Source organism: Calypte anna, chromosome 23 (assembly GCF_003957555.1).
Source record: "Calypte anna isolate BGI_N300 chromosome 23, bCalAnn1_v1.p, whole genome shotgun sequence".
In the NCBI taxonomy this organism is placed as follows: Eukaryota; Metazoa; Chordata; class Aves; order Apodiformes; family Trochilidae; genus Calypte; species Calypte anna.
In genome coordinates, this window is record NC_044268.1 from 1,496,917 (window position 1) to 1,523,471 (window position 26,555).

The 26,555-nt window shown below is 51.3% G+C and overlaps 1 protein-coding gene across 2 annotated transcripts in view; it reads right to left on the minus strand.

Moving 5' to 3' along the window:
• Window positions 1-26,232, minus strand: part of RPS6KA1 (ribosomal protein S6 kinase A1) — a 36,092-nt gene extending 9,860 nt beyond the window's left edge. Inside the window, exons 1-9 of one of the 2 annotated variants that reach the window (XM_030464521.1) lie at window positions 26,067-26,232; window positions 20,355-20,399; window positions 7,446-7,499; window positions 5,625-5,800; window positions 5,360-5,534; window positions 2,629-2,745; window positions 1,518-1,599; window positions 1,156-1,236; window positions 531-610 (exon numbers count right to left, since the gene is read on the minus strand). In XM_030464521.1, the coding sequence (XP_030320381.1) occupies window positions 531-610; window positions 1,156-1,236; window positions 1,518-1,599; window positions 2,629-2,745; window positions 5,360-5,534; window positions 5,625-5,800; window positions 7,446-7,499; window positions 20,355-20,399; window positions 26,067-26,129 (873 nt within the window). In that variant the 5' untranslated portion in view covers window positions 26,130-26,232. The remainder of the gene's footprint in view (window positions 1-530; window positions 611-1,155; window positions 1,237-1,517; window positions 1,600-2,628; window positions 2,746-5,359; window positions 5,535-5,624; window positions 5,801-7,445; window positions 7,500-20,354; window positions 20,400-26,066) is intronic. The other variant, XM_030464522.1, reaches the window with a different exon arrangement.
• Window positions 26,233-26,555: the final 323 nt, after the last annotated feature.

Genomic DNA, 26,555 nt, shown 5'->3' on the forward strand with positions numbered 1-26,555 from the left:
CCACAGCACCCACGCAGGACCTTTCACACCCACGCTGCTCCTCCTGCCCTCTCACCCCCAACTCTCCCTGGTTTCACCCACTACCCTGAAGTATCAGTGAAGCAGCAACACCAAAAAACCACCTGGGGCTGCTAAGCAGCAGACTGGTTTTAAAAAACCTCTTCATTCACATTGACCAGGTTATGCTTCCAGTTGTCTTCACCTCCCACAACCTCTCCTCACCCCTCCCATTCCCTGCCCTGGCCCCATCCCAGTGAGGAGAAGCAACACAGCTCTGGTTTCATCCTTCAGAGGATGCTCAGCAGAAGCTGCTGCAGAGGTGGGACCTGCCTGTCATGCTGCTGCTTTCCTACCAGAGGACAGGGCCCCTGAACCATCCTCTCCTGTTGCCAACTCAGGGCTAGCAGCAGCTGGGAGGTTGTTTCCACCCCTCTCAAAAGACTTTGCAAGGGCCAACCCCTTCTCCAGGCCATTAAGCCCCTGATAAACCCAAAACCTCAGCAACCACTGAGACACCAGAGCATCCCCACCTCTTTGGAAAGCCGAGTGAAAAGGTCACCTCCTCTGAGGAAATCCAAGATGAGATAGAGCTTCCCCTCTGTCTGGAATGCTGAAACACAAACCAGAGCAGGAATCAGCCCCCTCCACCCGGGGCAGGTTCCATGGGGTTCCATCAATCACTTAAATCCCAAGAGCTCCAGTTGGGCAGAAGCCCTGGGTGGTTACTCAGTTAAACAAAGGTAGATCTGATGATCTGGGGTAAAGGAGGCTGAAATGGGATTCAGTGTTATAATTCCCAAGGATCTGATGTTTAACCCTCTTCTCCTGGTCTACACTCTGTTCCCCATTCAGTCTTTTGAGTGGGGTATGGGACCAAAGACCCTTCCAGGATAGGATTTGTGTTACAGAGGTTGTGAAAGCTCCAGAGCAGCACAGCCACTGAGGGACACAGTGCTCCAGGCCTCCTCTCCATCCCAGGTATCTCCAGAAGCCTGGTATGGACCATGAGAGCTCTCAGCATCCTCCAAGCAGCTGCTGTTGGATCCCTCATGCTTGCTGACCTGCTTGTGGCATCCTCATTGCATTTAAAAGGGCTCCATCTGTGTTCCACCCTGCAGCCCCTCTCCCAGTGACCCAACTGAACTCCACACTCACCATAGTGGAGTTTCACCACGAAGGGATGGTTCACATCAGCCAGGATGTCCCTTTCTATCTTTGTCCTCAGTCGGTCACGCACTGTGGGAGGAGACAGGGACAGCTCAGACTCTGAAGAAGGCACAGAGTACCCTGGGGTCAGCCTTGCCCAGGCCTTGAGCCTGACAGCTTGAGACAGACATTTTCCCACCTCCAGCCCTGCAACCAGGGTCTTTTGTAGATGAAAAAGAGGTTGCTTGGCTGAGGTGAAGACATTTCTCTTTCACCCATACCACCCTGGGGACAGCAACGACTGCTGTGACATTTCCCCCCATGTACCTTAGGACATGGAGGAGAAGAACAGCACAGGGAGAGTCCCCTACCTTTCAGTGTTGCCTTCTTGAGCACTTTCATGGCATAGAGGTGGTTGCTGTCTGGTGGTGTTATTTTTCTCACCAAGAAAACCTGAGGCAGAAGAGCACCACATCAGCCAAGCAGTAACCATGAGCAGGAGGAGCTGGATGCCTCCCAAAGCAGCAGCTGCCCATGGAGTCCATCCCAAGATGGACTTGGAGCTCTTGTGAAGGTTTTCAAGGAAAGTGCTAGGGGTGGACACCTCTCACCCTCCATCCCAATCAACCAATAGGGGTTGGTATCCTGCCCTCTCCAGCCCCTCACACCTCCTGCTCACTCCTGCAGCTCCCGTGGGGCTGAGGCTGATGCCTGGGAGCTGGGATGTGAAGCACCAAATCTCTGATGTACCACCAAGCCTCCTGGTGATGGGCTGCTCTGACAGCCAGATCCACTCCTTAGTATTCATCTCCTGCATCCTCTCTCTGGGTTTTACTTCCTTCCCTTCCTCAGTGCTCTTCTCTACCTCTAGGTTTTAGGCAGCTTCAAAGACAGAAAACCTTTCTTTTGGTGTGCTTGCAGCACACAGACCTGTACAGCCCCTTGCTGTGATTGATGTGAGGCTGATGTACTGTGTGAGCAGGGGGTCTGTAAGAGACCTGGATTATTTACACACGGAAATAGATGAAAGTTACAGGAGATTTCCTTCCCCCTTCACAGAAGGGAAACTGGACCATAAGCAGGGGCCAAACCCAGAGGCACACAGCATCCTTTCTGAGAAGAGAGGAACAGAGGAGAGTCCTCCAAATCCTGACTTCATCTGGCAGCCAGCAGGAGCTGGAGGAGATCCCTCTGCCTTGTGGGAGAGCTGCAGGAGGCCCTTCTGCCCTGGGGGACATCTGCACCCATGAGAAGGATACTGCTCCTTTCTCCTGGACATCCAAAACAAGAATTACAAGGGAGCTTTGGACATCCAGGCTGGCCCTTAGGAGAAGGCATCACTATGGCTGCCTTCCAGAACAGAACCAATCAGTTGGGTTCTCACAGTCTGGTGGGAATCAGGAATATGGTTTTGTTGGAGACAGACTCTTCCATCATCAGAATCAAGTGTCGGATGTGACAGGGAGGACAAAATGAACTCACCTTGCCAAAAGAGCCCTGGCCCAGCACCTTCAGGAGCTCAAACTGGGATGGATCAGCTTTCTCAGAGCCTTCCTTCACATGGTGTGTGATGTTGATTTCTTTCACAACACCCTCACCCTGAAAAAAAGAGAGGACAGGGTTGACTGAGAACATATTCCTGAGCAAGGGAGAGTCTTATGGGATTAAGGACTGAGGATGGTGGCTACAGACTCCCAGGAACCACATCTAAGAGAACCATAAAAACTGGTGCTGGTGACAGGTATCCCTGGCTCTAACTTGTGGAATAAAAAAAGTGATGGGTTGGCTTCCAGCACCAGCCCTGTGCTCTCCCCAGAGCCTCCACTCCTCGTGCTGCAGGGATTGCATTTCTTTGAACTGTTTCAGAAGAATGCTTGAAAAGCACCTTCCTTCTAAAAGGCACCGGTGGCAAACCCAGGAGTGTTTTGTGTCACAATAATAAAAAAAAAAAAATTAAAAACCCACAACAGAAAAATAAGGCACTGTTGTCAAAACAGGGCCAGGGTTGGCAAAAATCCGACATGTTGGAGCCCATCTGCTCAGCAATCTGAGCAACTCTGCAACATAAGTCTCAGTGCCTCTTCAGCACATACAGATGATGCTCTAACAGACTCCAGCCTTCAAGAAGATTGAGGGGAAGCCAAGGTCTCTGGCACATGTTTTGTTGAAAACACTTTCTTTTACTTAAAAAAGAAAAAAAAAAATAAATAAAGAAGGAAAAGAAACTTAATTGATGGGATCTAGAATGAATCTGTCACCCAGGAAGCCAGGCCAGCAGCAGCCAAGCACAGCCCCAGCCCAGGGGTGATGCTGAGACACCTTCCCCCAGCAAACCTCATCCATGCCCCAAGCACAAAGCTCAGAGTTCAGCTCAACTTGTGCTGCTTCCTACCTGCATCTCAAATATAAAGAGATTTTTTTTATGCTACCTGTTGTCCAGCTGTGCCTTTCCTCTGCTTCTCTTGAAACCAAGAGATCTGTGCAGAGGTTTCCTCTGAACTCAACCTGCTCCAGCCTCTCTCCTGGATGACCTGGACAGCCTGGACTCAACTTCTCAGTGCTACAGACATGAATCCTACTCAAGCCAGGAATCCCTTGGATTTTTACACCTCACAAGGGTAAGCCCAGGCTCCTCTGCACTTTGGTCCCACGTTATCCAGCATGAGATGTGGTCTGGTTGCTATCTGGACCTGAAGGCCAGCATTTATGTTCCAAAGGACATGAAACTCAGCTGCTCCCTGACCCCAGGGCAGATGTGACCATCAGAAAGCTGCAACTCCAGAGTTTTTTCCCTTACAGAGCTGGGGGGGGGGGAGGAAAAAAAAAATCAGTTTTATTTTCTAGAAGTGTTCAGGTCCTTGGGTCTGCAACCCACAGAACCAAAGCAGTTTTTAAAAACACCAGGAACCAAGTTTCAGCTTCTGCCTCTCCTCTGCCACCCCGGCCCCTCCCCAACCTCCCAGCAGCTTTTTGGGGAGGGTGGCCCTGCCTGCTGCCCACGGATGTGGTTGCCCACCTGCCCTGAGCACCCTTCCCCTTCCCTTCCTGCTCTCAGACTTGGTTTTTCTCCAGAGGAGGCTTTGTTTCCACGTTGGCAGCTTTGCTCTCAAGATCCTGCATTATCCAGACACCAAGATCCAGCAGGGAAGGCCAAGTTCCCATGGTCTAGCTCCCCCCCTGGAGTTCCATCCTGTACCTGCTGCTCAGCAAACACAGCCAAGAAAGCTTTTCTAATCCCTGTAACAAGTGTTGGTGCTCCAGATGACCTCCCAGCTGCCACCTTACACTTCTGCCATGGTTTGAAGGCTTAGTCCTGACAGGAAGCTCAAGCTTCCCACTGCCAGCCAAGAGCTTGAGCAAGCATCAGCCAGGAGGACTCCTCCTCTGAGTCCTTCATGTTCTTCAGCTCTCCAGAAAGACCTGGGATGGGACCAGTGGAATCTGGAGGCTTTTCCCCTCCCTCCCATCTTGATGAAAACACAAGAAACCAGGTGTACAGAGCACCAGCACTTCAGAATCCCAGACTGCTCGGAGTTGGAAAGGACCTTAAAGATCATCTCATCCCAACCCTCCTGCATGGAGAGGGACAATGTCCCCTTGCCCAGGTTGCTCTTCAAGGAGGAACACCTGCAATGAACTCCTGCATCCACCTCTGAGCCATGTGCCCACATCCTCCTGCCACAGCTCTCCAGGATTTTCAGAGCTGGGGGAATTTCTTCCCCTTGGCCAAGAGCCAGACCTGCTGTGTTCAGCTCTGGGGGGCTGGAGCAGCGACCTGAGGTGGGCAGAAATCTGCACACCCAACCTGCCAGCCAGACCCCCACCCCCCATCACCACAAACACCTTGATCAAAAGTGCCACCAGCAGAGACACTGCTGACAGAAAAGCTGAGATGCCACTTGGCTTCTTGCTGCCACAAGGGAGGTTTCCTCCCATGGCTTCACCTCACAACTGAAGAGCCAGATCCCTGGAGATCAGCTCCTACAGCCTGTTCAGCAGCACACCAGAACAAGTCTCCAGCTCAAAAGCCCTGCATGCCACCAGCCTGCACCACAAACAAGCTTTGCTTCCACCCAGTTTCATCCAAAGGCACCATGAAACAAACCCTCCCCAAAGGCAGCAGAAAGCAAAGCAAACCAGTCTGCTCTCAACAGCCACCCCACCTGGATGAGCATCCAGCAAGAGAAGCAGAGCAAGCAAGAGCAGTACTGACCAGGGTGGGGAGTGGGCTGGGGGCTGGCAGGGCTTGGTGGCAGGGCTTGGCCCGGGGTCTCCTCTGCAGCCAGAGCATCACCAAGGTGCAGATACGGGGAAGTTTGGGGTCCCTCTCCATCCTCTTGTCCCCATCACCAATGCACAGCCCCAGGAACTGCCACCCCCACCAGCTCCTGGGGAAGCATGGATGGATTCAAGCACTGATGGCTCCAAAAAATGCTCTGATGGCTTCAAAGGAGCATGGATGGGTTCCAAGGAAGCACCGATGGGGTCTTGGGGAAGCACCGATGGCTCCAAAGAAGCAGAGATGGGTCCTGGGGAAGAACAAGTGGGTCCAAGGAAGCAGAGATGGGTCCTGGGGATCAGGGAGGCTCCTCTGGCTGCATGGAAACCCCACACTTGAGGTTGCTGGATGGAGATGCAGGTGGTTACAGCCCAGCTGGCAGATGCGCAGTGGAGACAAGAAACTTGGTCACATGGAGGAAGGTTCAGGCCCCAGCTCCCCAGCAACAGCACTTGTGGTTGGGGCTTTTTTTTTTTTTTTTTTTCTCCTTAGTTTTGCTTTTAAAAAGAAATCAATCTCACAGCTCCTCGTTCACCTTTGGGGTCCCTGGTTCAGACAAGATGCTGGCAGAAAGCACACAGAGTCCAAGTAAAGTGACTTCCTCCTAGAGCTGCTTTGATCCCATGCAAGGTTGGGAGTTTTGGAGGTATTTCCAACTAGGGGAATATTCCAAGAAGCCACTTAACTCTTTAAAAAGGAAGAGAAAAACTCCTGAACAGTCCCCCAGAAGCCTGACACCTCCTGGGAAAGCTGCACAACTCTCACTGGGTCACCCATGATGGGGGTCAGGGTCCATAAATCCCAGGGGAAATCCTCTGGCACTGCTAGGATTTCCATTTTATCCCTCGTTTGCTTTATGCTGAAGATAAAGAATCCTTACAGTGGATGTTGGAGTTACCTAAGAGCCACCCTGAGAAGTTCCACACTGAGTATTTTTAAGAGCATTTCCAGTACTGACAGCATCTGCCCCCAGTGCTGCTGGGGCTCACTGGCAGGACAGAGCAGAGATGTTTTGATGGCTCATTTTGCCTCCTCCCCCTCTGTCCCTGTCCCCCTCTGACTTTTCCATCAAGTCAGGAGAGATGTTTTCTGCAGCAAGACCCCAGAGAGACAGGTAAGAAAGAAACCCCTTGAAATGAGTCAACAACACCCAGGCACCTTGCTTTACAAATAACCCCACACCTGACTTCTGCAGCCCTCCTGAGAGTGCAGAGTAAGAAAAGAGGATCTTGGTTTGGTCCCAGAGACACCACTCATGACTGCTTGGCCTTCTCTGCCCCCAGAACTTGCTCTTTGGGAACTGATAATGAAAGAACCAAATGACTTAACCAGAGAGGCAGCTGGCCCCAGCTCCACAGCAACCTCACTAACTGCTGAGGTCCAAAGCAGGAAGGTGCCAGCATGGAACAGCTGCTGGACACAAGTTCCCCAGGAGACTCAGCTCATCCTGACACATCCTTCCTGCAGCCCCCGTCAGTGAAGCAGAAAGTGGGCCCCAAATGGGGGTCCCACAAGTGGGTCCAAAGCTGAGCATCACCTCTTCTGAGGAGCAGTGCAGGATACAGCCAGGCAGCAGCTCTCTGCAGGTGGGCCTGGCAGGATCTGATAAACTCTGTCCCCAACCCTTCTGCAAACTGTCTTTTTTATTTTTGCACCCAGTGTGGGGAGAGCAGCCTGAGAAAAGCCATCAAAAACCACATCCATGACCCACGCTGCCCCAGCACCATGAGAAGATCAGAAAGCCACAGGAGACACAAGTGACAGCAGGGAAAGGGGTTGGTGTGGGGAGGAAGGAGATGGAAAAAGTCAAGCCCAGGATGTCATGTGAGGAATAGCTGGTTCCTGGACCCACAGTCCCACCTGGCTGGGGGAAAGAGGGAGCAGTGGAAGGGTTTGGATTGCAGTGAGGTCCCTGGGAGCTCTGCTCAGCCCCTCACCCACGTGGCTCAGCCCATCATGGGACAAAATGTGAATTAAATGCATGAGATCCTCGAGGTGTGCATCTGCAGCAGGGTCTTACCTTGTCTGCTGAGTCCACCAGGTCTTTCTCTATCCAGGTGATGTCTGATTTTGCCTGCAGGACAATAAATGAGCATTAGTACAGAGGGGCTGTGAAACTCCACTGAAGCTTTCCCAAGGAACTTGTTGAGTGAGACCAGGAGGGCTGGATACAGCCAGTGATGCTGGTGTCCCACCAGCTCTTGCTCCTCAGGATGGGATTCTGAGCTGTTCTGGTGGCTCCAGGAGAGCAGTTCGAGCTGGGAAAGGCTTTGATCAACTCTGATGGGTGGTGGAGGAGGACAGAGAGCTGGCACGTGGTCATCTGTGTTCCCCAAGAAGCAGAACACCACTGCCAAGGCCAGAGAATTGATCTCTGGCAGGGCTGATTTTAAAAATTTGGATCAGACTTTTACTCTCAGCTACACCTGGACAAACTCCCAAAGCATCTGATCTGGTGTCCTGGCTCTGCAGGGACCTTGGGCAGCCCCATGGCACTGGAATGGCCCAGGACAGTGGTGGAGTCACCTTCCCTGGAGGCATTTAAAAGGCATTTGGAACTGGTCCTTAAGGAGATGCTTTAGTAGTTGACTGTGGTCAAAGGTTGGACTGGATGATCCTGATCTCTTCCAACCTAAACATCAGCTGCTCTGAGAGGTTCCCCAGCAGCCTTAGAAACTGCAGCTTCTGCTGCCTTGGGGACCAGATACAATTCTGGGAATCCTGCAGAGGAAGAGATGCAGAAGCATACAAAGGGAGCTCAGAAGAGAACTGCTTCTCAGCTAGGATATGGCTCCTGCTCCCCCCAAAAAAAGTCAAGACTTAAGGGGAGAAAAGTTTTTGCAAGGTCAGTCCCCAAGCATGCTGTATTTTAATGAATACACACAGGTTATCTATCACACCCAGGGACTCTTTCACCTTTCACTTTTGGGGTTTTTGGTTTGTTTTTTCAGACAAGCCAAATTTGAATAGAAAAATCACCCCTTAAAAAACCAAAACCTGATTTGAAACATTTCCTCCAACAGGTTCAAGTCTTTGGCTGGGGGTAAAACTCCTGTGACTGCAGAGAGCAGGGATCTGAAGGAGCTGTGACTTCTCCAGTGCCTGTCCCAACAACTTGTTTGGCAGCACCACAGAGCCCTTTGGTACCAGCAACACCAACCAGGTGGGTGCCACGTGGGGCAAAGTGACCTGAAAGTAGGACAGGAGATAGGGAGAGGCCAGACCAGAAAAAGCAAACCCTGAGGGAAGGGAGGAGCTGCCTGAAAAGAGTGAGATTAGTTAAAGCTTAACTGATTTTTAGCTCCGGAAGGAGTGAATCAGATTGGAGGGGCCCTTGCAGTCACCTCCTCCTCATCCTCCCCCTCCCTCCTGCTGCCCTGGCTGGATGCTCAGGGGCTGGGAGGAGGTGGCTGTCCCTCTGCCACCACGGGAAGCAGATGCCTGGGTGACACATCTACCAAAGCCACAACCAAACCCCTTCCCGAGTGCCCAAAAGTGATCACACAAACCTCAGTGGTCCCCTCCCCACCCCAGGCATCAACACCCACCCAGAGGGAAACCAACCCCTTCTTCACAGCTCCCACCAGCCAGCAGGCACCAAGCCTGGGATGGGGATGGATGGATTTCTTCCCCACAAGCAGGGATCTCTCTGCAGATCCTCACCCTACCAGCACAAGACTGGGAGCTCCCAGCCATCTTCTGACCCCCACCTTGGGGGTGGCTGGGTTAACACAGATTCCCAAACCCCTGAGAAATGAAATTTGCTACTCCTAGAAAATCAAAGGACCCCCTTGGCCACCAGCCAAGGCTGAGCTGAGAGGAGGAGACACCTTCTGAACTTCCCAATGTCACCTTCCATCGACACAGATGGCTTTTGCCATCCTACATCAGAGGCTGGGGCCATACCTGCAGGTTGTTGTTTTATTTTCTCCCCTAACATCACATTCAAAACCCAAGTCCCTCTTTCCTACTTTCCCCCTTTTTTTTTTTTTTTTCTTTTTTTGGGGAAGGATTTTACAAGCCAGAAGCCAAGAGACAGGTTTGTTTTTGCTGGCGTTTTGTCACTTTGCTGGTTGAGACAGTCACATCGAAATGCAAAAAGGAAAAAAAGAAAAAAAAAAAAAGCTCTGCAAGAGCTAGAAACAGATTACACTCTTGGCATTTCGCTTCCTATTCATCAACAACTAAGCAGAAGCTGTTTTAATTTCTGTTGCTTCAACACATGCTCTGGTCCCAAAACACTCCCAAAATTCTGGCAGCACCCAGGAGAGCCACTTCTTAGAAAGCAGTTTGACAGAAATGCCTTTTCCACAGGAGAACTCAAGACTGGACAAGTAATGACTGTCCAAGCTCAGGCAATTCCCTCAGCTCCTCCTGTCCTGTAGAACAGAGAGCAGAGTCCTGTGGGCAGAGCAGATATTTTAGCAGCCAGACACTTGCCTCCCGGATCCTTGGTTTGCTGCGGAAGAGGAGCCTCAGCATCTCCAAAGCTTTCAGCTGCTATTCTCCCATACTTTGCAAGGTGGCTTCTTCTGAACTTTAGAGCACCCCACAGCATCCAACCCCTCCACAAGAACCCCCCGGTGACATCACTGGGATGTATTTGGGGAGTTTCTGCTAAAAGGAAACTGTGGTTTTGTATGGGGAAATCGCATGGTGTGGCCACGGCTGCACAGCACCAGCAGGCAAATAAAAACCACTGAGGGGCTTTATGGGTGCTTAGGCACAGCTCTCTCCATCACCAAATCTCACCAGGCTTTTCAAGAGGATCAGCATAGACCCCACCCCAATGGCACAGCCAGGAAAAAAGGCAGAGAAAGAGCAATTCCAGTCTCTACACAGGGCAGCAACAAGTGATGGAGAGGCCAGGCAGCTTCCTTCCCCAAAGTTACACAGCCCTGGCTCTGAGCAACACAAATGCTGAGTCCAGCACAAGTATTCTCCTTGTAGAAGCAGCTGAATTGCAGCTAGAGGAAAGGGTTGGAGAAGGCAGCACATAAACCAAAGGAAGCTGTGGAGCAGGCAGCTGCATGTTAAGGGGTAGGCTGGAAGTTCAAGAGACACAGGGGATGAGCCTTAAGCATCTTGAGTGAGTTTGATGCCTGTAAGGGAGAACAAAGATGCTTCTAAGCCTTACTCCATATTTTTGAAAAGCAAAAAAGTTGGCTCCTGGGAGAAGCAAGGTGCTGCTGTCTGAGCAGCTGGGTGCTGGCACTGGAGTGCCCAGACCCATCTGTAAACTCTGCCTGAACCTGATGACCTTGGCATGACCTAGGAGGGACAATCCCCAAAATCTGGGCACAGACAGTTCTCAGGGCCTGGATTAAAGATGCTGGGTCAGCAGACAAGTCCCAGCACCAGCTCCATAAAGCAGGAGATTTGCCAGCCCTATGGATGCATCAGAATAATCCTTTGCCTCCTGCCAGTATCCAGTTACATCCCAGCGAGCACTGGGAACAGCTCTGGGAGGGAAGGCTCAGGGTTTCATCAACAGGAAGGTGATGGTGTGAAGATCTCAGAGCAGCTGTTATCACCTCAATGTGCTTCAGCACTGGGACAGGTGCCCCTGTGCCAGACCAAAGGGATGTCCCAGCAGGGGTCTCAGTGTCTGGCCAGGAAGCATTGGCTGCAGAAGACCCCAGAGCCCCCCAGCACAGGCTGCTCTTGGCCTCAGGAATGGCAGCTTCATGCTCCTGAGCTTCTGCATCAAGTTATTTCATGCAACCTCCTCCAGAGCAGCAACCCTCCTGCAGGGCAGCATCTCCTGCTCAGAGGGAGCTAGAAATAAAATGGGAAGCAAGAGATGCAGAGGAAGTGAGTTGGCTTTTTGCTGTTGTAAAGAGCAGAGAGAGGCAAAGACTGCTCTGTCTGGAACATTTGGTTTGTTTTTTTTTTTTATTTTCTTTTTTAAAGTGGTGGTTCTCAAAAAGGGGAACAAACAAATCAAAGAAACCTCCCCAGCCACTGCCTGCCCTCCTGCAAAGGCCTTATTTGGGCAAGGCTGAGGGTTGGTCTCCTTTGCAACTAAAGAATTGGCCAGAACCATGCCCTTTTGTCACTACTTCCTTGGTGCATCACCATGGTGTTCCTGGAAGCCCCCAGAACTGGCCCCAGCCTGAGAAATCCTGAGGGACACCCATCCCTTCTCCCTTGGGCAAAGGCAGCAAAGCAAAGGGCTGCAGCTTGAGCTGCTGACATCTGAACGGACCCACAGCCAGCACAGAGGGAGGATTGGACCTGTTTGGAGAGGAGGGATGGAGAGAAGGGAGCTGTGTCTCAAGACAGAGCTGTTTCAGAGGAAGAGGAAGCGCTGCCCACAGCACTGAGCCCCCTGTACCTGCAGATGTGAGCTCGCTCTGCTGCCATCCCCTGACTTCCCCGAAAGCAGAGTGAGTGATGCCAGATACCCCCAAGGAAACCTGCCCTCTGAGGGACACCTTGCCAGAGGTCTGAAAATGCTTTGGGGACCTCCTGGGAGCTGAGAAATGTCACCCTGTGTGCTGGGGACATCCTGCAGCTGGTGGGGTCCCTGTGTCAGCCACCAGGAGCAGGAGCCAGGGCAGAGCAGGGAGGTGATGCTGCAGTGGGTGTAGCAGGAAGGGAGATGTTTCCTGGCTTGCCACTCTCCATGGCTTCCTAAAGAAGTTGGAAACTGCTGTTAAAAACTGTTTTCAACAGCCCAGTCAAGCAGAAGGTTTTGTGAGATTCTACCCATTTCATTCAATTGTTGTGGTAAAAAAAAAACCAAAACCAAACAACCCAAACCACAGCAAACCTCCTCAGAAAATGCAAGAGTATCACTGTGTCCCACTGCAGGATGGGACAGGCTGTGTCACCCCACAGGGAGCCCAGGGGACCCTGCCAGCCCAACCACTGCTCCCCCTCAAGCAAACTCCAGCAGGTGGCACTCAGAGCACCTTTTAAATAAAAACGTGTTCCTGCTCTGGAACAAGAGGGTGAGAGCCAAAAGGATCCATTTCATCGACACCCATTTCATCAGCAGCTCTCCTAAACCAGGGGGATCTAGGATTTGGTTGAGGGTTAAGATGTTTCCTCAAGCAAAGCCTGAGGCTGAAGAAGGAGAAGGCAGAAGGAGACCTCAGAGCTCCAAGAGAAGCCCTTCTGCTTCACAGCATCCTTTGTGACCTCTTGTAACCTGACTCATTTAACCAGAAGCACCAAAATATCTGCTCTATGGGTGCCCTGTGGGATAGAGAGAGGAGGGAGGCTCAGGCACAAGCATCCTCCTTGCACTCCCTGTTCTCCCCCCTGTTCCTGGCTCTCCGGGGGCATTTTGGCACTAGATCCTGCACGATTCCTTATTTTTAAAATTTTTTTTAAATTAAATAAAATCTCTTCACCCTTTCCAAGCACTACAAGCCACAGCTGGTCAGGATCAGCTGACAATGAGCATTTTGGGCTCAAGACACAAACTCAGGCAAAACATCTTCCCAAATCCCAGTGAGACTTCCCTCTGCAGCCTGCACAAAGCTGCAGGAGAAGCTCTGGCAACCTCCAGGACTTTGCACCCAGTGAACCAGAGATGCTGCAGGAGAGGAAAACACCTTGAACTGCCAGGAGATAAGGAACTACTTAATTAGGCAGCTTTTACAGAACAAATTAGTCTCTCATTTAGAAAGCACAGAAGGCTCCTACCCCCACTTCCTGCAGCCCCACGCACATTTCCCAGCAGAGAGGAAAGGTCCCCTCAGCAAATTCAGAGCAACTTGTGCTTTGATGGTGGTAAAAACCAAGATACCAGAGCCCAAGGTTTTTGAAACAAAGAAGATAACTCTTGGGAACCACCATGAAAGCTCCATCAGGGCATGGTGCAGTTCTGCTGCTTTCAATACAGAAGATGCAAACTCTTTCTAACTGAGTTAGGAAACATAAAGCTGGTTTCAGAATGAGACCCGGAGTTTGTCTGCTGTCCCTGGAGTTATTGTGGGATGTGGAAACTATTCTCTATCACAGGAACACAGGAATTCCACACTCCTCCCACAGCACACAAAGCTGCCGGCGCTTTTTGGGTCACAAGACACATGAAAAGTTTTCTGAGGACTTGGAAAAACCTTTGCTTGGTACCTACCAAGATTAGGGGGAATAACCCAGCTCTCTGCCACCTTTAGGAAGGACACACATGCAAGAGACACTGAGCAAAAAGTAATCCCTACTTTTCAGGGAGCCTCTGAACTCCATCAATGTTAAAACAGAACCAAAAAGCATCCAGAATGCCCCCTGAGGGGGTGCAGGATGGGCCCCTACCCCAGTAAAGCTCAGTTTCCTATTTAATACTTGTAGCAAACACAGAGGCAAACAGAGGCTGTCCCCTCTGTGGCTCAGCCTCCCAAATATCCCAGTACAGGAGGTCAGTCACCCTGACCACCAGGGATAAGATATTTCGCCCTGTTGCCCCTGAGATATGAAAAACCCTGGTTTAAAGAGACTTCTTTTGCTTTGCTCTGTGCCTGTGGGAACCCCTGGGTTCTCCTCACAGTGCTGCTGCACCCAGGAGTGACCCCAAAGGCCACCAGTGACCTGTCCTGGTGTGGAGCCATCTCCCTTCTGGAAGCAGCCACTGCACCATCCTCATCCCCTGCTCCTTCCTGATCCAGCCAGCCTGAGATGTCTTGTTAAATACACCCAGCAGTGAGGAAATCAATACCACCATGGCTCAGAGTGCTTAGGGGGGCACAAAGAGCTCCCCCTGTTCAGAATTCCCAGAATCTCTGCTAAGACTGAGGTTTCAAGTACCACCGAGGGATAAAAAACTTCCTTTTCCCTGTTCCAGGGATTGACACTTCCAGGCTGTGCACTCAAGGACTGGCAAGGGAAGGTGCTGGGTTTCATGCTGCTGTTGGGAAAAACCCTTCTGCCTCAGAGCACCATGGTGAGGAGATCAGGAGGAGTTTCTGGGGGCAGAAGGGTTTCTGTCTCAGAGGCAGCCCCAGGCACACAGAGAGTGGATTTTCCTAAGGGAAAAGGTTCTGGCCAAGACAGGAATCCTCAGAGAACAGCTGGAACTCCTCCCTGGATGATTCCCAGCCCCCAGCAGGCAGCACAGTGCAACCAGGGGGAAAAAAAGTGATTGTAGCTTCAGCTGGAGCTATGGAGGGAATTTACTGCTCATGTCAACATCAGACTTTGGCTTCCAAATAAAGCTGAGACTTGGAAAGCTGCAGGAGCTGCTGAGGGATTGCTGGAGTGTGCAGGAAGAGTCCTAAGCTGGTACCTGAGCCAGGTGTCGAGCCAGTGACCTCCCAACAAACCCAGTCATGGGGGCTCAAAGCTCCCAGTTGCCCTGGTGGCATGCTCCAGTGTTCCAAACCTACTCAGACCTCTTGAAAAGTCAAATGGGAATTCTTTGGTTTGAGCTCCTCAGCACCAACCTCTGCTGCTGGCCCTGGCACAGAGGGAGCTGCCACCACCCTGTCCCTAAAGGTGATGGCTTCAACCCCTCTGGAGCTCTGTCCTTGCTCACATTTCCTTGTGGGTCCACAAAGACCTTGACCTCAGCAATCCTGTGCCCTTGGCTCCCCAGCTGAGACAATCAGGAGAAACCCAGCTGAGGAAGATGCCAGACACTGCTGTGGGCTCAGCAACTCCCTTGGTTCTGATGAGGAGATGGATGACACTGTTTTCCTCCTGGTAAAGCATACAATAAAAGATTCAAATTTTTTTTTCCCTAGTAAAGAGGCTTTCTGGAGACAGAGCTTGAGTTTCTACTAACCCATAAGGGGGATGGAAATGGAAGAGAAGAAACTGGAGCTGTTTTGATGTCCCACATGTCCCTTCAGCACATGTGGGAGGGCTGCTCCAGCACTGCAGACTCTGCTGCATTCCTCCTGTGCAAGTCCTGTAAGCTGACCCCTCTTCAATTATTCATTAGAGTCTGCAGCTCAGAGACTCTGCTCCTCAAACAGCCATTTATTTGTTGGGTTTTTTTTTTCTTTTTTTTTTTTTTTAAGAGCTCAGAAGCTTGCTGCTAACCATCTCCTGGCCTTGCCAAGGACAAGGAGCAAACACTCCAGCAGGAGCAAGCCAGGCAGCTGTCAGGCATGACATTAAAACCAAACCTGCTTGATGCCAGAGCAGCCAGTTTAGACCAAGAGCTTTTACCCCAGACATCCTGAGCAAGGTGAAGGTTGAAAGAGAACTGATGGCTGCAGCCAAGCCCTGCAGCATGATGGGTTCCCAGGCAGCACTGTGCCATGCTCAAGGTGTTCTGCTCCCACTGGGTCATCCCAAGTCCTGCTCAGCAGACAAAGGATGAGCTGAGGTAGGTACCTCTCTCCTCCTGAATCCGAGTTGTACACTTGTCAGGGAGAGCAGCACCAGCCCTGCCAACACACCAGGTGCTTCACTCCAGTGTTTCACTTGGTTGTTTTCAACTCCTTCATGCTAAGAAGCTGCTGCTGTTGCAGGACCACAGCACTGGACTTGTCTCCTGCCAACCAGATTTGCCCTCAGCCTGGGGCTGGAGGTCCTGAGCGATGCTGAGAGCACACACTGAGAGCCCTCCAAACCCTGGGCACACAGGACTTGGATCTTTGGTGGCCAGCAGGTCTGTGCTTTCTTCCTCCCCAACCCTGATGAGAAGGCACTTCAAGCTTCCCCTCTAAGCACCCACTCAGGGATGCAGCTCCAGAGGAGACAACCAGCAGTGGGTGTTCTGGCAGCCTTCAGCAAGGGGCACAGCAGGGAGGCCACATCACAGCTGGTGGGAGCAGAGCAAGCCCCTGCTCTTGTCTCAAAGGTCTCTTTTCTGGTGCAGAGCAGTGCAGGAATGAGCAGGTTTCTCATTCACTTCCCCAGCTCTCCTTGCACACTGTGATTATCACCCAAGAACAAGCTGCTCAGCACTCCCAGCCTCACCTCCAGAGCGAGTGGGCACGCTCAGCACTGCAAACCCACTCCTCTGCTCTTCATTATGAAGTGATTTCACTAATTGGGTGTTGTACTTCCCTGCATAATTCCTCACACTTGGCACCTCTGGGGAGCATGAGCTTGCCCCTCAGCCAAGCTGGCTGCAAAACCCCAATTACAGGAGGCTCTGTTTTTTTCTGCTGAATTCAAGCCCTCTGTTGCTGCTCCCCAGCAGAACAAGGACCAACCTTCAGCCTCCCAGATCATTAACATCTAAAGAACATAGGAGAGAAGGAGGTTCATTATCTTCAGAGCAATGCAGTGTGCTGCCCATTAGCTCCTGGGGCAGAGCAGCTTTGGAGATCAAGGCAAGAGGCCTGAGCAGCACAGAGATGCAGCTAAGGTGCCACAAGAGATGCTTCTCCTGCTGTCAGCCCAGGCTGTGGCAAAGGAAACAGAAAGGGAAGAAGGCAAGCTCTGAAATGCAGCAGGTACCAGAAGAGCTGTCCTGCTCCTCTACCCCCACCACAAATGTGAAAGCTCTTCTGAGCTTCTCTGCTCAGCATCCAGCAGATCTGTGCTGCTACAGAACCAAGAGCCCAACTTCTTCCAAAAGGCAACATCAAATTTAAGCAGAGCCAAACACCACCAGAGAGGAGAGGAAAACAGAAGAGTAATCCTTGTACCTCTCTTTGCCAAGGCTGGATTAGCAACCTGGTCTGAAGGACTGCCTGCCAGACTGCCAACTCTTACAGCAGGAGCAGAATGGGAATATCCAGATGAGCAAGGACTGGGGCACGAGCAATCTAGGACTGTGCAAGGTAGTGGCAGGAGTGGGTTTGGCTTGGAATTCCTACGGAATGCTGTTGGGACAGCCCTGACTGCAGACCCAGGCTCCTTTCCTCGTGCTCATGTGAAGGGAGGCAGACGCTCCCCACAGCTCTGCACAGCTTGTAGGATCTTGCCAGCATCTCCAAGATACTCAGATAAACACACCAAGGCACAATACTTGTAGGGACTTGTGTACCACACTTGTTCTTTCAAAGCTGGGAACCCATGCAGGAATAAAAGCCACAAGAAGTTATGAAATGCACCAGCTGTCCTTGGTAGGAAGCTTGAGGAGCTGCAAAGGTAGTTGCAAACCATGAGATCACAGCCTGCCTGGTCCAAATCATCCCCTCACTACCCTTGCACTGATCATTTTATCATGTTTCATGCCCAAAGACCCTCATGTGCAACAAGGGGTGAGAGCATGATGGAGGCATCGGTCTCATGCTACCAGTTGTGAAGTTGCCAACTCTTCTGAGGAACTCTTGGGATATCCTCCTTTGCAAAGTGTCTTTGGTTATTGCCCAGGCAAACCACGATTGTCCTTTTGGCAGCATCCTGCTTACAGGGACAGAGAAGGGACAGCACTTCTGGGGGATGTAGAAAAATCACTGCAGCTTGAGGCTGTTTTCAGTGGAGATCACAAAAAGAGAGCAAGTACAAACCTAGACTAAAGGTGCCTCTTCCACACCCAGCCAGAACAGGAGGGCACTGGAGGAATCCTGAGCAACCTTCAACTTGAGAAGAGCCAAACTCAGATGCTCCCTGCTGCTCACTTCTTTAGTCCTTGCTGTAGGTAGAGCCAGTGCCAGAAGCTGCTGCTGAAATGAACAGCAACCCACAGAGATTTTCAGTGTGCTGCCTACTTCCCCCATCTACAGCATCCCAGAGTGCCAAAGTCTGCCCTGAAGGAATGTGTTTACAGGAGGGATTTTTGGTCATGCTGGTAGCAAATGTTTCTCGTACAAACTTGGAAAAGGCAAGGGAAGTTATTTCAGGAGTGTGTAGCAGGGCTCCACGTGTCCAAAAGTTACCCAAAATGGGACTGTCAGACACCACTCACAGGCACTTTGGCCATGGTGCCTCAAAAAAGTGCAAAGCAGGACATCTGCACACAGGACACCTGCACACAGGACACCTGCACACAGGACATCTGCACACAGGACATCTGCACACAGGACATCTGCACACAGGACACCTGCACACAGGACACCTGCACACAGGACACCTGCACACAGGACATCTGCACACAGGACACCTGCACACAGGACATCTGCACACAGGACATCTGCACACAGGACACCTGCACACAGGATATCTGCACACAGGACACCTGCACACAGGACACCTGCACACAGGACATCTGCACACAGGACACCTGCACACAGGACACCTGCACACAGGACACCTGCACACAGGACATCTGCACACAGGACATCTGCACACAGGACACCTGCACACAGGACACCTGCACACAGGACACCTGCACACAGGACATCCGCACACAGGACACCTGCACACAGGCCATCCGCACACAGGACATCTGCACACAGGACACCTGCACACAGGACACCTGCACACAGGACATCTGCACACAGGACACCTGCACACAGGACACCTGCACACAGCTCCTGTGGTTGCCCTGCTGGGGGGTTCCTTGCCTGCTGCTCTGCTCCAGCTCCCCACCTGCCATGAGGACTTCACTTCCCCATCCCACAGAGGGACAGACAGAGCAGCAATGGGAACCCCAAATGTTTTTTGGCCTCTACCTCATGGGTTTTCTGTGGGGCTCCATCCACAGGTGGAACCAGGCAGGGTTTGTCTCAGCGATGTCCTTCCAAGAAAATAAAACATCTTCCACTATTTTCAAAGCAACATCCTTCAGCTGCTTTTATGTGAGGGCAGTTTAGCCAAGTGTTTGAAGATGAAAGAGGCAAAGCCTCAAGTCTTGGAAGCTCAGCTGGAATCCAACCAGAAGAGAGATTTCATTTTTTCTCCCCCGTGCCAGAGTTTTAGGCACAGTGAAGAATTGTAAAACCCTGATGCTCAGGGGAGGGAAGTGCACAGCCTCATTGACCTGAGTTCATCTCACTCATGCCAGATTCCTTTGCAGGCCACTGGAAAAGTGCCAGTCCAGCAACAGGGACAGAAATGGACAACAGGTAGTAAGATGCAACAGCAATGCTAGAAGCTCAGCAAGTTCCTGGTGAAGCACTGGCTGAAAAGCAGACGATGGATTCAGGTTTAAATTTTACTAAAAATATGATGGTAACCAACTGGGAGAACAATCCAAGAATCCCCCACATGGGCCTTAGCACAGACAATGATTCAGAGAAAGAAACTGCTACAGGGCACCTGCTGAGGGTAAGGCACAGGACAAGCTCTTGACAACCTGTTCAGCAAGGTCTTCCAAGCCAAATCAAACATGTTGTGTCATTCTTCATGGCTACAGCATCAGAAAAGGAAATCCTGAAAGGCTTATGATTTCAAGGCACTGATAAGGTTCTTCTGTCCTGTCGTGCAGGACAGAGAAGTACAGGCACAACTAGGGAATATCCATGGTGACAACATCAGTCCTTGGTCTTGTACTTGGAGAGAGCTCACGTCAGAGAAATCAGATCTCCCCCATCGTGGTGCTCATGTGTGGGGCAGGAAGAGCTTTAGGTGGCTGAGGAGGATCCAGCAGATTAAGATCCTTACCCAAACCATGGGAGACAGCAGCTCAGTTCCCTCTGCCATTCCCTGCTGATGTCCAAAGGGACACAGGGGGCAACGTGATCAAAGTGAAGCTTCTCCCAGCTCCACCAAGGTGAGAGAATAAACAGATACCAGGTATTTCAGCAAGGGCAGCAGTGCCAAAACCAGCAAATACTCCTGTACTGCTCATCCCATCTGGCAAGATCTCAACACAGAGAAGGGTGTAAACACAGCACTGAAAAACCCTGGGAGTTTGTGCTTCTCTGCTGCTGCCTCCAGTCCATCTCCTGTGTGCTGGACTCACAGGGCTCTTTGGGAAACTTTCCAGACACGTTTGATGACCAAAGGGATGAGAAGACGGATCTGTTTCTCTTCCCCTACTCCAGTCCCTCACACTGCCACACGTACTCATCCAGATTACAAAGCAGCAGTTTACAGGATTTAAAAATAGCTGTCCCTGACCCACTGCCCAAAGGCAGCTCCCACCCCACACACAGCTCAGAGAGATGACAGAGAAAGAACCCCAAAGCCTTTTTACCTTGGCTGGAGGATTCCCACCTTCTTCTGGAGCAACCTGCCCATTCTGCAAAGGAAGAGAAGTTGCCATTAGCACACACCAGGCATGGGATAGCTCCTCACCCCCCTCTTTATAAAGGCTGTTGGCTTCGAAAGCCCTTCACATAGGAGAGAGAGAGGAGGATGCCACTTTTGGGCATGGTACAAGACAGCTGAACACTGCCCATGCACCACAGGGATACTTTCTGCCAAGAAAAATTTAAAAAAAACCCAAAACATGTTTAAAGAAAAGTCTGTTGTTCCAACTCTCCACATGCCCTGAAACTGGGGCTGCTCATACACTGACCACCACTCATGGGGCCATCCCTGGCACTCCTCAGGTGGGGATCCTCAGAGTGGTGGGTGCAGAAGTCCTACCCTCACCAGCACGAGCTGCAGAAACAGCTCCAGGGACACAGCCCTGAGCTCCTCCTGGCACCACTGGAAGCCTCAAGCAGGGGAGATGAACACAAGCAGTCCCAGGGTGCAACTAACACCCATCTTGCCATGACATTGGCTTTAATATGAACAGTTATCAGTTAGTTATTACCCCGATACCACTGCAGGAAATCTGCTCTGCCTGCTGGGCTCCAGGCCACCTTGACCCAGCAAACCCAGCCCTGCTGCTCGGGCTCTGTACAAAGTCACAGCCGGTGGTGACCTGGGCCACCCGGAGCAGCATTGCCTGGTCCTGCTGGGCACTGAACCAAAACTGTGTCAGGTTCAGCCCAGCACCTTGCCTGGAGACTGAGTGGGAGCAGAAGCAGGTCAGACTTTCTTAGAGACAGATAAGCAGAGCAGGATAAGCACATACAAAAGGTTTTCTACAGACTGTGGAGACAAACAAAGGCAAGGTTTTGTTTTGACATCTATTTGTGCTACAGCCTCAAGGCTCCAAACATCATGGAATTCCTCTGTCTCTCTGAAAGAACAAGGCAAATTTATTCACTTCCCTTCAGGTGTTGTGGTCCAAAAGCAGAGTTGCAATGCAATTGTACCTCAGCCTCGGATGCCCAGTTGAATATCTGGGGTTTAGAGCCTCCCAGGAATTGAACACAAACAACGTGAGCTCCTTCCCTGGAGAAGCAGGGGGACACCTGTCTGTGGACTACACTATCCCTTCCTCCCCCTGGGGCCAAATTTAAGTTACTGCCTTTTAACACAAAGCAAAATTTGCGACTGCTGATCATGAGTGAGCTTCAGAGCTGCTGAGAAAATCTCCTTTTAATGCTGCACTCGCTTTCTACAACATTCCTGGGTGCTTCCAGGCTCACACTCTTCTGCTTCCCATCACTGATGGCTTTAGTCCCCTTGGTGACCTGCTTCTGGATAGTTCATGTTAAAAGGTGCAAAGCCAAAGAACTAAATTGAAGCACAAGTTCAGTTTTCCACAAATAGTCTAAAGATCTTTGAACTTAGGACTCTGCCCTCTCACCTGCAGCACCTCACAGAACAGCTCTGTCCCATCACAACAAGGAGTACCACCACTTCAGACTGCTGTCTCCTTGGCTCCTTATCTCAAGGAACACTTACCCTACCTGCTGCTGCTGGCAGAAATCCATCCTACCCGGGGACAGAAGGGAAGTGGAAAGAAAGAGACTGGTATCCAGTTTCCTGGGCACAAAGGTCCATGAAGCTTGTGATGAAACAGTCACTTTCTCAAGCTGATAAAAGGCAGATGCACAAGGAGAGTATTGCAGCATTCAGAGCCAAGTGCTTCCCTTCCACCCCAGAGCAAAAGCAGTGCTTATTCCCTCATGTGGAATTCAAGAGCCATTTGCAAGCATCCAAGATGGAAACACAGCCACAGCCACAGCTCCAGCCTCCTCCTCACCTCCCGAGACAAAACGCAGCCGGGCACCACGTCGCAAGGAGAGCTCAAACAGTTTGTGGGTTTCTTGCTTTGACATTTTTGTCTTTAAAAAAACCACTTTATTCCTGCTCTCCCCCTGCACAGAGTATAGTGGGTGCATGTGAGTTTGTCTCTATGCCAGGTACTCTGTTAAGACACATTGTTCTTGGGGATGGAAAGGAGCCTCCTAAATGTCCTACTCCAAGAGCATCCCCAAAGATCTCCTGGCAGGCAGCAACCAGGCAATAGCTGCTGCAGGAGAGGCACAGCTCCTTCCCCTGGGTGCCCAGGGCAGTGAGGAGCTGGTGAAGAGGGTGGCAGAGCAGGGCTTGGGCCACCAAGAAGGCAATGGTGTGAGCTTCTCTGGGGGCAGCAGCCTCTTCCCTGCAGCTTTCCTGCCAGAGCTGCAGAAACAGGGATTATGGAGCTAAGCTGATGGCACGTGGAGTGACAGCCTGGCAGCGAGGGCACCTCTGGGAGAGTGACAGCTAAAACTGTCCAAGGGAGAGTGCAAAAAACCCCTCTGCACACATGTTGCTCTAATAGGTTTGCCTAATAGCATGCAAAAAAATGTATACTGGGAAACGAGTGCATTCGGTTACACAACTGCCAGGCTGGCTGAATTTGGGAGATATTTATCTTAGGACATCTTGCGTTTTCAATCCCTTTAATTCCACATAATCTGCAGCACGGGGAGCAATTTACAGAACATGCCAGTTCTGATCTGAAATCAGGACAAGTCACATCTCTGGCAGGACCTTGCTCACTCCTGCTGCCATCCAGGGTTGCAGCTCTATAGTTAGCATCATCAGCACACGCCACCCCAGATTATCCACAGCTTTGAAAAGCAGCCTGCTGCTATTTCTGGACCCCTAGGCTTTGACTAGTCACTTTTGAGATGCCCATTTACATCCCAAGAAGGTACCAGGTACCCAGAGATGCTCCTTCACCCAACTTGGATGAACCCTGAAGCATTCCAGCAGGAAGGAGTTGGGGAAGAAACCCTTCACCCCAGAGCTTCTGCTAGTTTTGACACAAGAACATGGCATTTTTATTATTAACTGGAATTTATGGATCTTGCCTATTGCAGCTCAGATAGAGGAAACTGTTCTGCAAAAATAAAGCTCAAAAAACCCCCACCTAGCCCAAAGAGACCAAGGAGTCCCTGCACAAGGTGTATCAAAGACAGAAGTCACTTGGCTTCTTCCCCTAGCTTTTGATCATTGTTTTATGCATTGTTCAGCTAAGATGCTTGAAAAGATAGCTCTTCCTGAACAGTTCCTGCTCAGTAAAGTGTGATACATACATAGAGGCAAAAATAATTAGCTTGAAGTGGTTGGGTTTGGCGTAATCCCACGTCAGTTGTGTTGCTCTATGTTTGTGTAGCAAGGCAAGGATTTAAAGAAGGGCCCAGAGCTGATGACAGCATCCATCACTTGGGCAATGAAGTCATTTGCCTCCACTCTATCACTTCCACTCTGCCCCAGCCAGGCTTTCCTGCTAGGTGAGCAATATTCTGAATAATATAAGAAGCAAAGAGAGCAGGGGAAAAAAAAAAAAAAAGGTTTTGAATTTAGCTGAGCCCCTAGGACAGAGGGATTTAAATCTCCTGCAAAGGGTCAGTGACCCACTCTCACCCACTCCTGGGTGTTTGCCCAGAACAGCTCCAGCTTGAGCTCTGGTGGGCCAGGAGAAGGGGCACCAGTTGTAACCTGTTCCCAGCTAAAGTTGGCCAGCACTCCTAGAGCATAGTGGAAAAAAGAAAACCCAAATCCCTTAACAATAGGACTGAAGCCTCTGTCAGCACGGTGACAGCATCTCTGCTCTGTGACTCAGAAGGCAAAGGTTGGAGGAAGTTGGTTTCCAACCTGGATGGCAGTGATCCCAGGGCAATTTACGTAACTGCAGTTCCAGAAAAGTCTCAGATTCTCAGTGGTGCCACCCTGCCCAGGGGAGGTGAAAACTTTCTCCTTGGGCCCTTACCCTTGGGGAATTTAACCTCTCAAGGTGCAAAACCCACCCTGCCCCAGCTCAAGTCCTTCTCTGCTGTTTGCAGCTTTGCTGTTGGATCTCAAGGAATCCTCTAAGGTCAGCCCAGGTTAGAGGTGAAAACCATCTGTATTATTCCCCTCCCTGGAATCAAGTGCATGGATCTGCTCACCTCAAAAGAAAGCACTGCTCGAGTCCCACTTGTGATCCTGAGGTGTAAAAAGACCTCATGCAGAAATGTCACCTGCAAGAGGCTCCTGACCCTGACCTAGAGCTCTGGCCAAGGGGAGGCTGGAAAAGGAGTCAGAGGCAGACCCTCGGGTAGCAGCTGACAATTAACACCTTAATTCCTAATGCAGTGGGGAAAAGAGTGGGGGCTGCTGCCAGGATCTTGGCTAACAAACACACCCGACCCCCCCAGCTGCTTCTGCTCACAGAGATGCTGCCCCTGCCCAGCACCTGGGAAACCAGGGATTAAGTGGGAAAGGGATCTCCCCCACGGCACCGAGTTCCCATTAGGAATCTAATTGAGTTTTCTGCCTTTCCAGGCCACCTTTTTTTTTTTTTTGCCTACCAAATCCCTGTCTCCCAGCAATTCAGCTCTGGCTGAATGGTGCAGGACTTCCCTCCTCTCCCACCTTTCAGCACAAAGCCCACCCTGGTGTGACCCAAGCCATGCTTCAGAGCAGGTGCTCTGCACCCACCACATCTCTGTGCCACCAGTTTGGCACCCACAGCACAGGCAGAGCCTCTGCACAGCATCCCAGCCCCATCAGGGGGGGCTCCAGGAGGGTCTGGATGATGAAAATTAGGAAACCCTCCCCTCTGATCAGCAGCAGAGCACCCTGCTGTCACCTCAGCAGTGAGGAAACCTGGCTCCACTCAAGGCAGAGGGCTCCTAAGAGGCAATTTTAAACAGGAATAAGCAAATGTGACTGATTAACCATCCCAATGTCCTGAGGGATGGCAGAGTGTGATAGCATTGAATCCAGCCAAAAGAAAAATGGGAAAACACCAAGGGCTGAGTAAAGCACCTGGGACAAAATCCCTACCATCCCTCTGGTCTCTCCCAGAGAGCTTCCACTTCTAATTTGGATGAGAAGATGTTTAACTAAAGAGTGCCAGAGCACACAGTGCCTCAGCTGGCTGCTCTGCACCGGGTGAGAACTGCTCTGAGCTGTTCCTTTATTCTGAAATGGCTGTGATGCAACCCTGCAGATGTGGACAGATGTTGTGTACTGTCCTGCCTCAGAGCTCTGAATAAGGAGAAAAAAAAGAGGGAAGCAGGAGGGAAGAGCTTACACACGGCCAAGACACAGGACCTTCATGGGAGTTTGAAACACAAAGAGCAGGTGGGGAGGGGGATAGTGAAAAAGCACCCAAATCCACAGTATTTATTCCCTGGGCTTTCAGCCAAGACCATTTTCCTCTATCATGGAACCGTATGGATTGGAAAAGCCCTTTTAAGCTCATCGAGTCCAGCACTGCCAAGCCCACCAAGTCCCTGAGCAGCACAACATCTACCCGAGCTTTTCCATTCCTCCAGGGATGGTGACTCCACCACTGCCCTGGGCAGTCCTCTTGATGTCTGAGAGAAGATTTAGGAACACGCTGCTGAATAATCAAAGCTTACAAAAAGCAGTCACGGAGCTTGGAAACATCAATTACCGAGCACCGGGGCAGCCCCCCGCTCCGGCCGGCTACAAATACAGCCGTGAGCTACTGGAGGGGGGGTGCTGCTAAAATCCCCACCAGCACCAAGGACCCCCCCTCTTTCAAGCCCCTCCACAGCCCTCCAGGACCGGTGGCTCCTTTGTTCAGTGCACACACACCCCCACCCCAAACCCCGCTCACCTCCGTATCCAGATGCACCAGCTCCATATTGGGCCAGGGTTCGGCTAGTTGGGCAAGCGGCATGCTTGCCCGGTGGGGTTGCCCCAAGGGCGAGGGTTTAGGGAAGGAAAAGGGAAAGAGGCGTCGGAGCAGCCGGGCTCCCCCCCCGGGTCGGGCCGGGAGCGGCGGGGAGGAGCGGGGAGGAGCGGGGCGGAGCTGTGTCCCGGGAAGGGCGGGAGGGAACGGGAGGAATCTCCCGCAAACGGCGTGTGTGGTGTTCATAAAGGGACAAAGATCAAGAGTTGGAGAAGAGAAGGTTTGAAGGGAGAGCTCGAAGCATCTTGCAGTGCCTGAAGGGACTCCAGGAAAGCTGGGGAAGGACTATGGACAAGGGCGTGGAAGGATGGGAGAAGGGTGATGGCTCTAAGCTGGAAGAGGGGAGATTGAGGTTGGCCATGAGGATGAAATTCTTTGCCGTGAGGTTGTTGAGCCCCTGGCCCTGGTTGCACA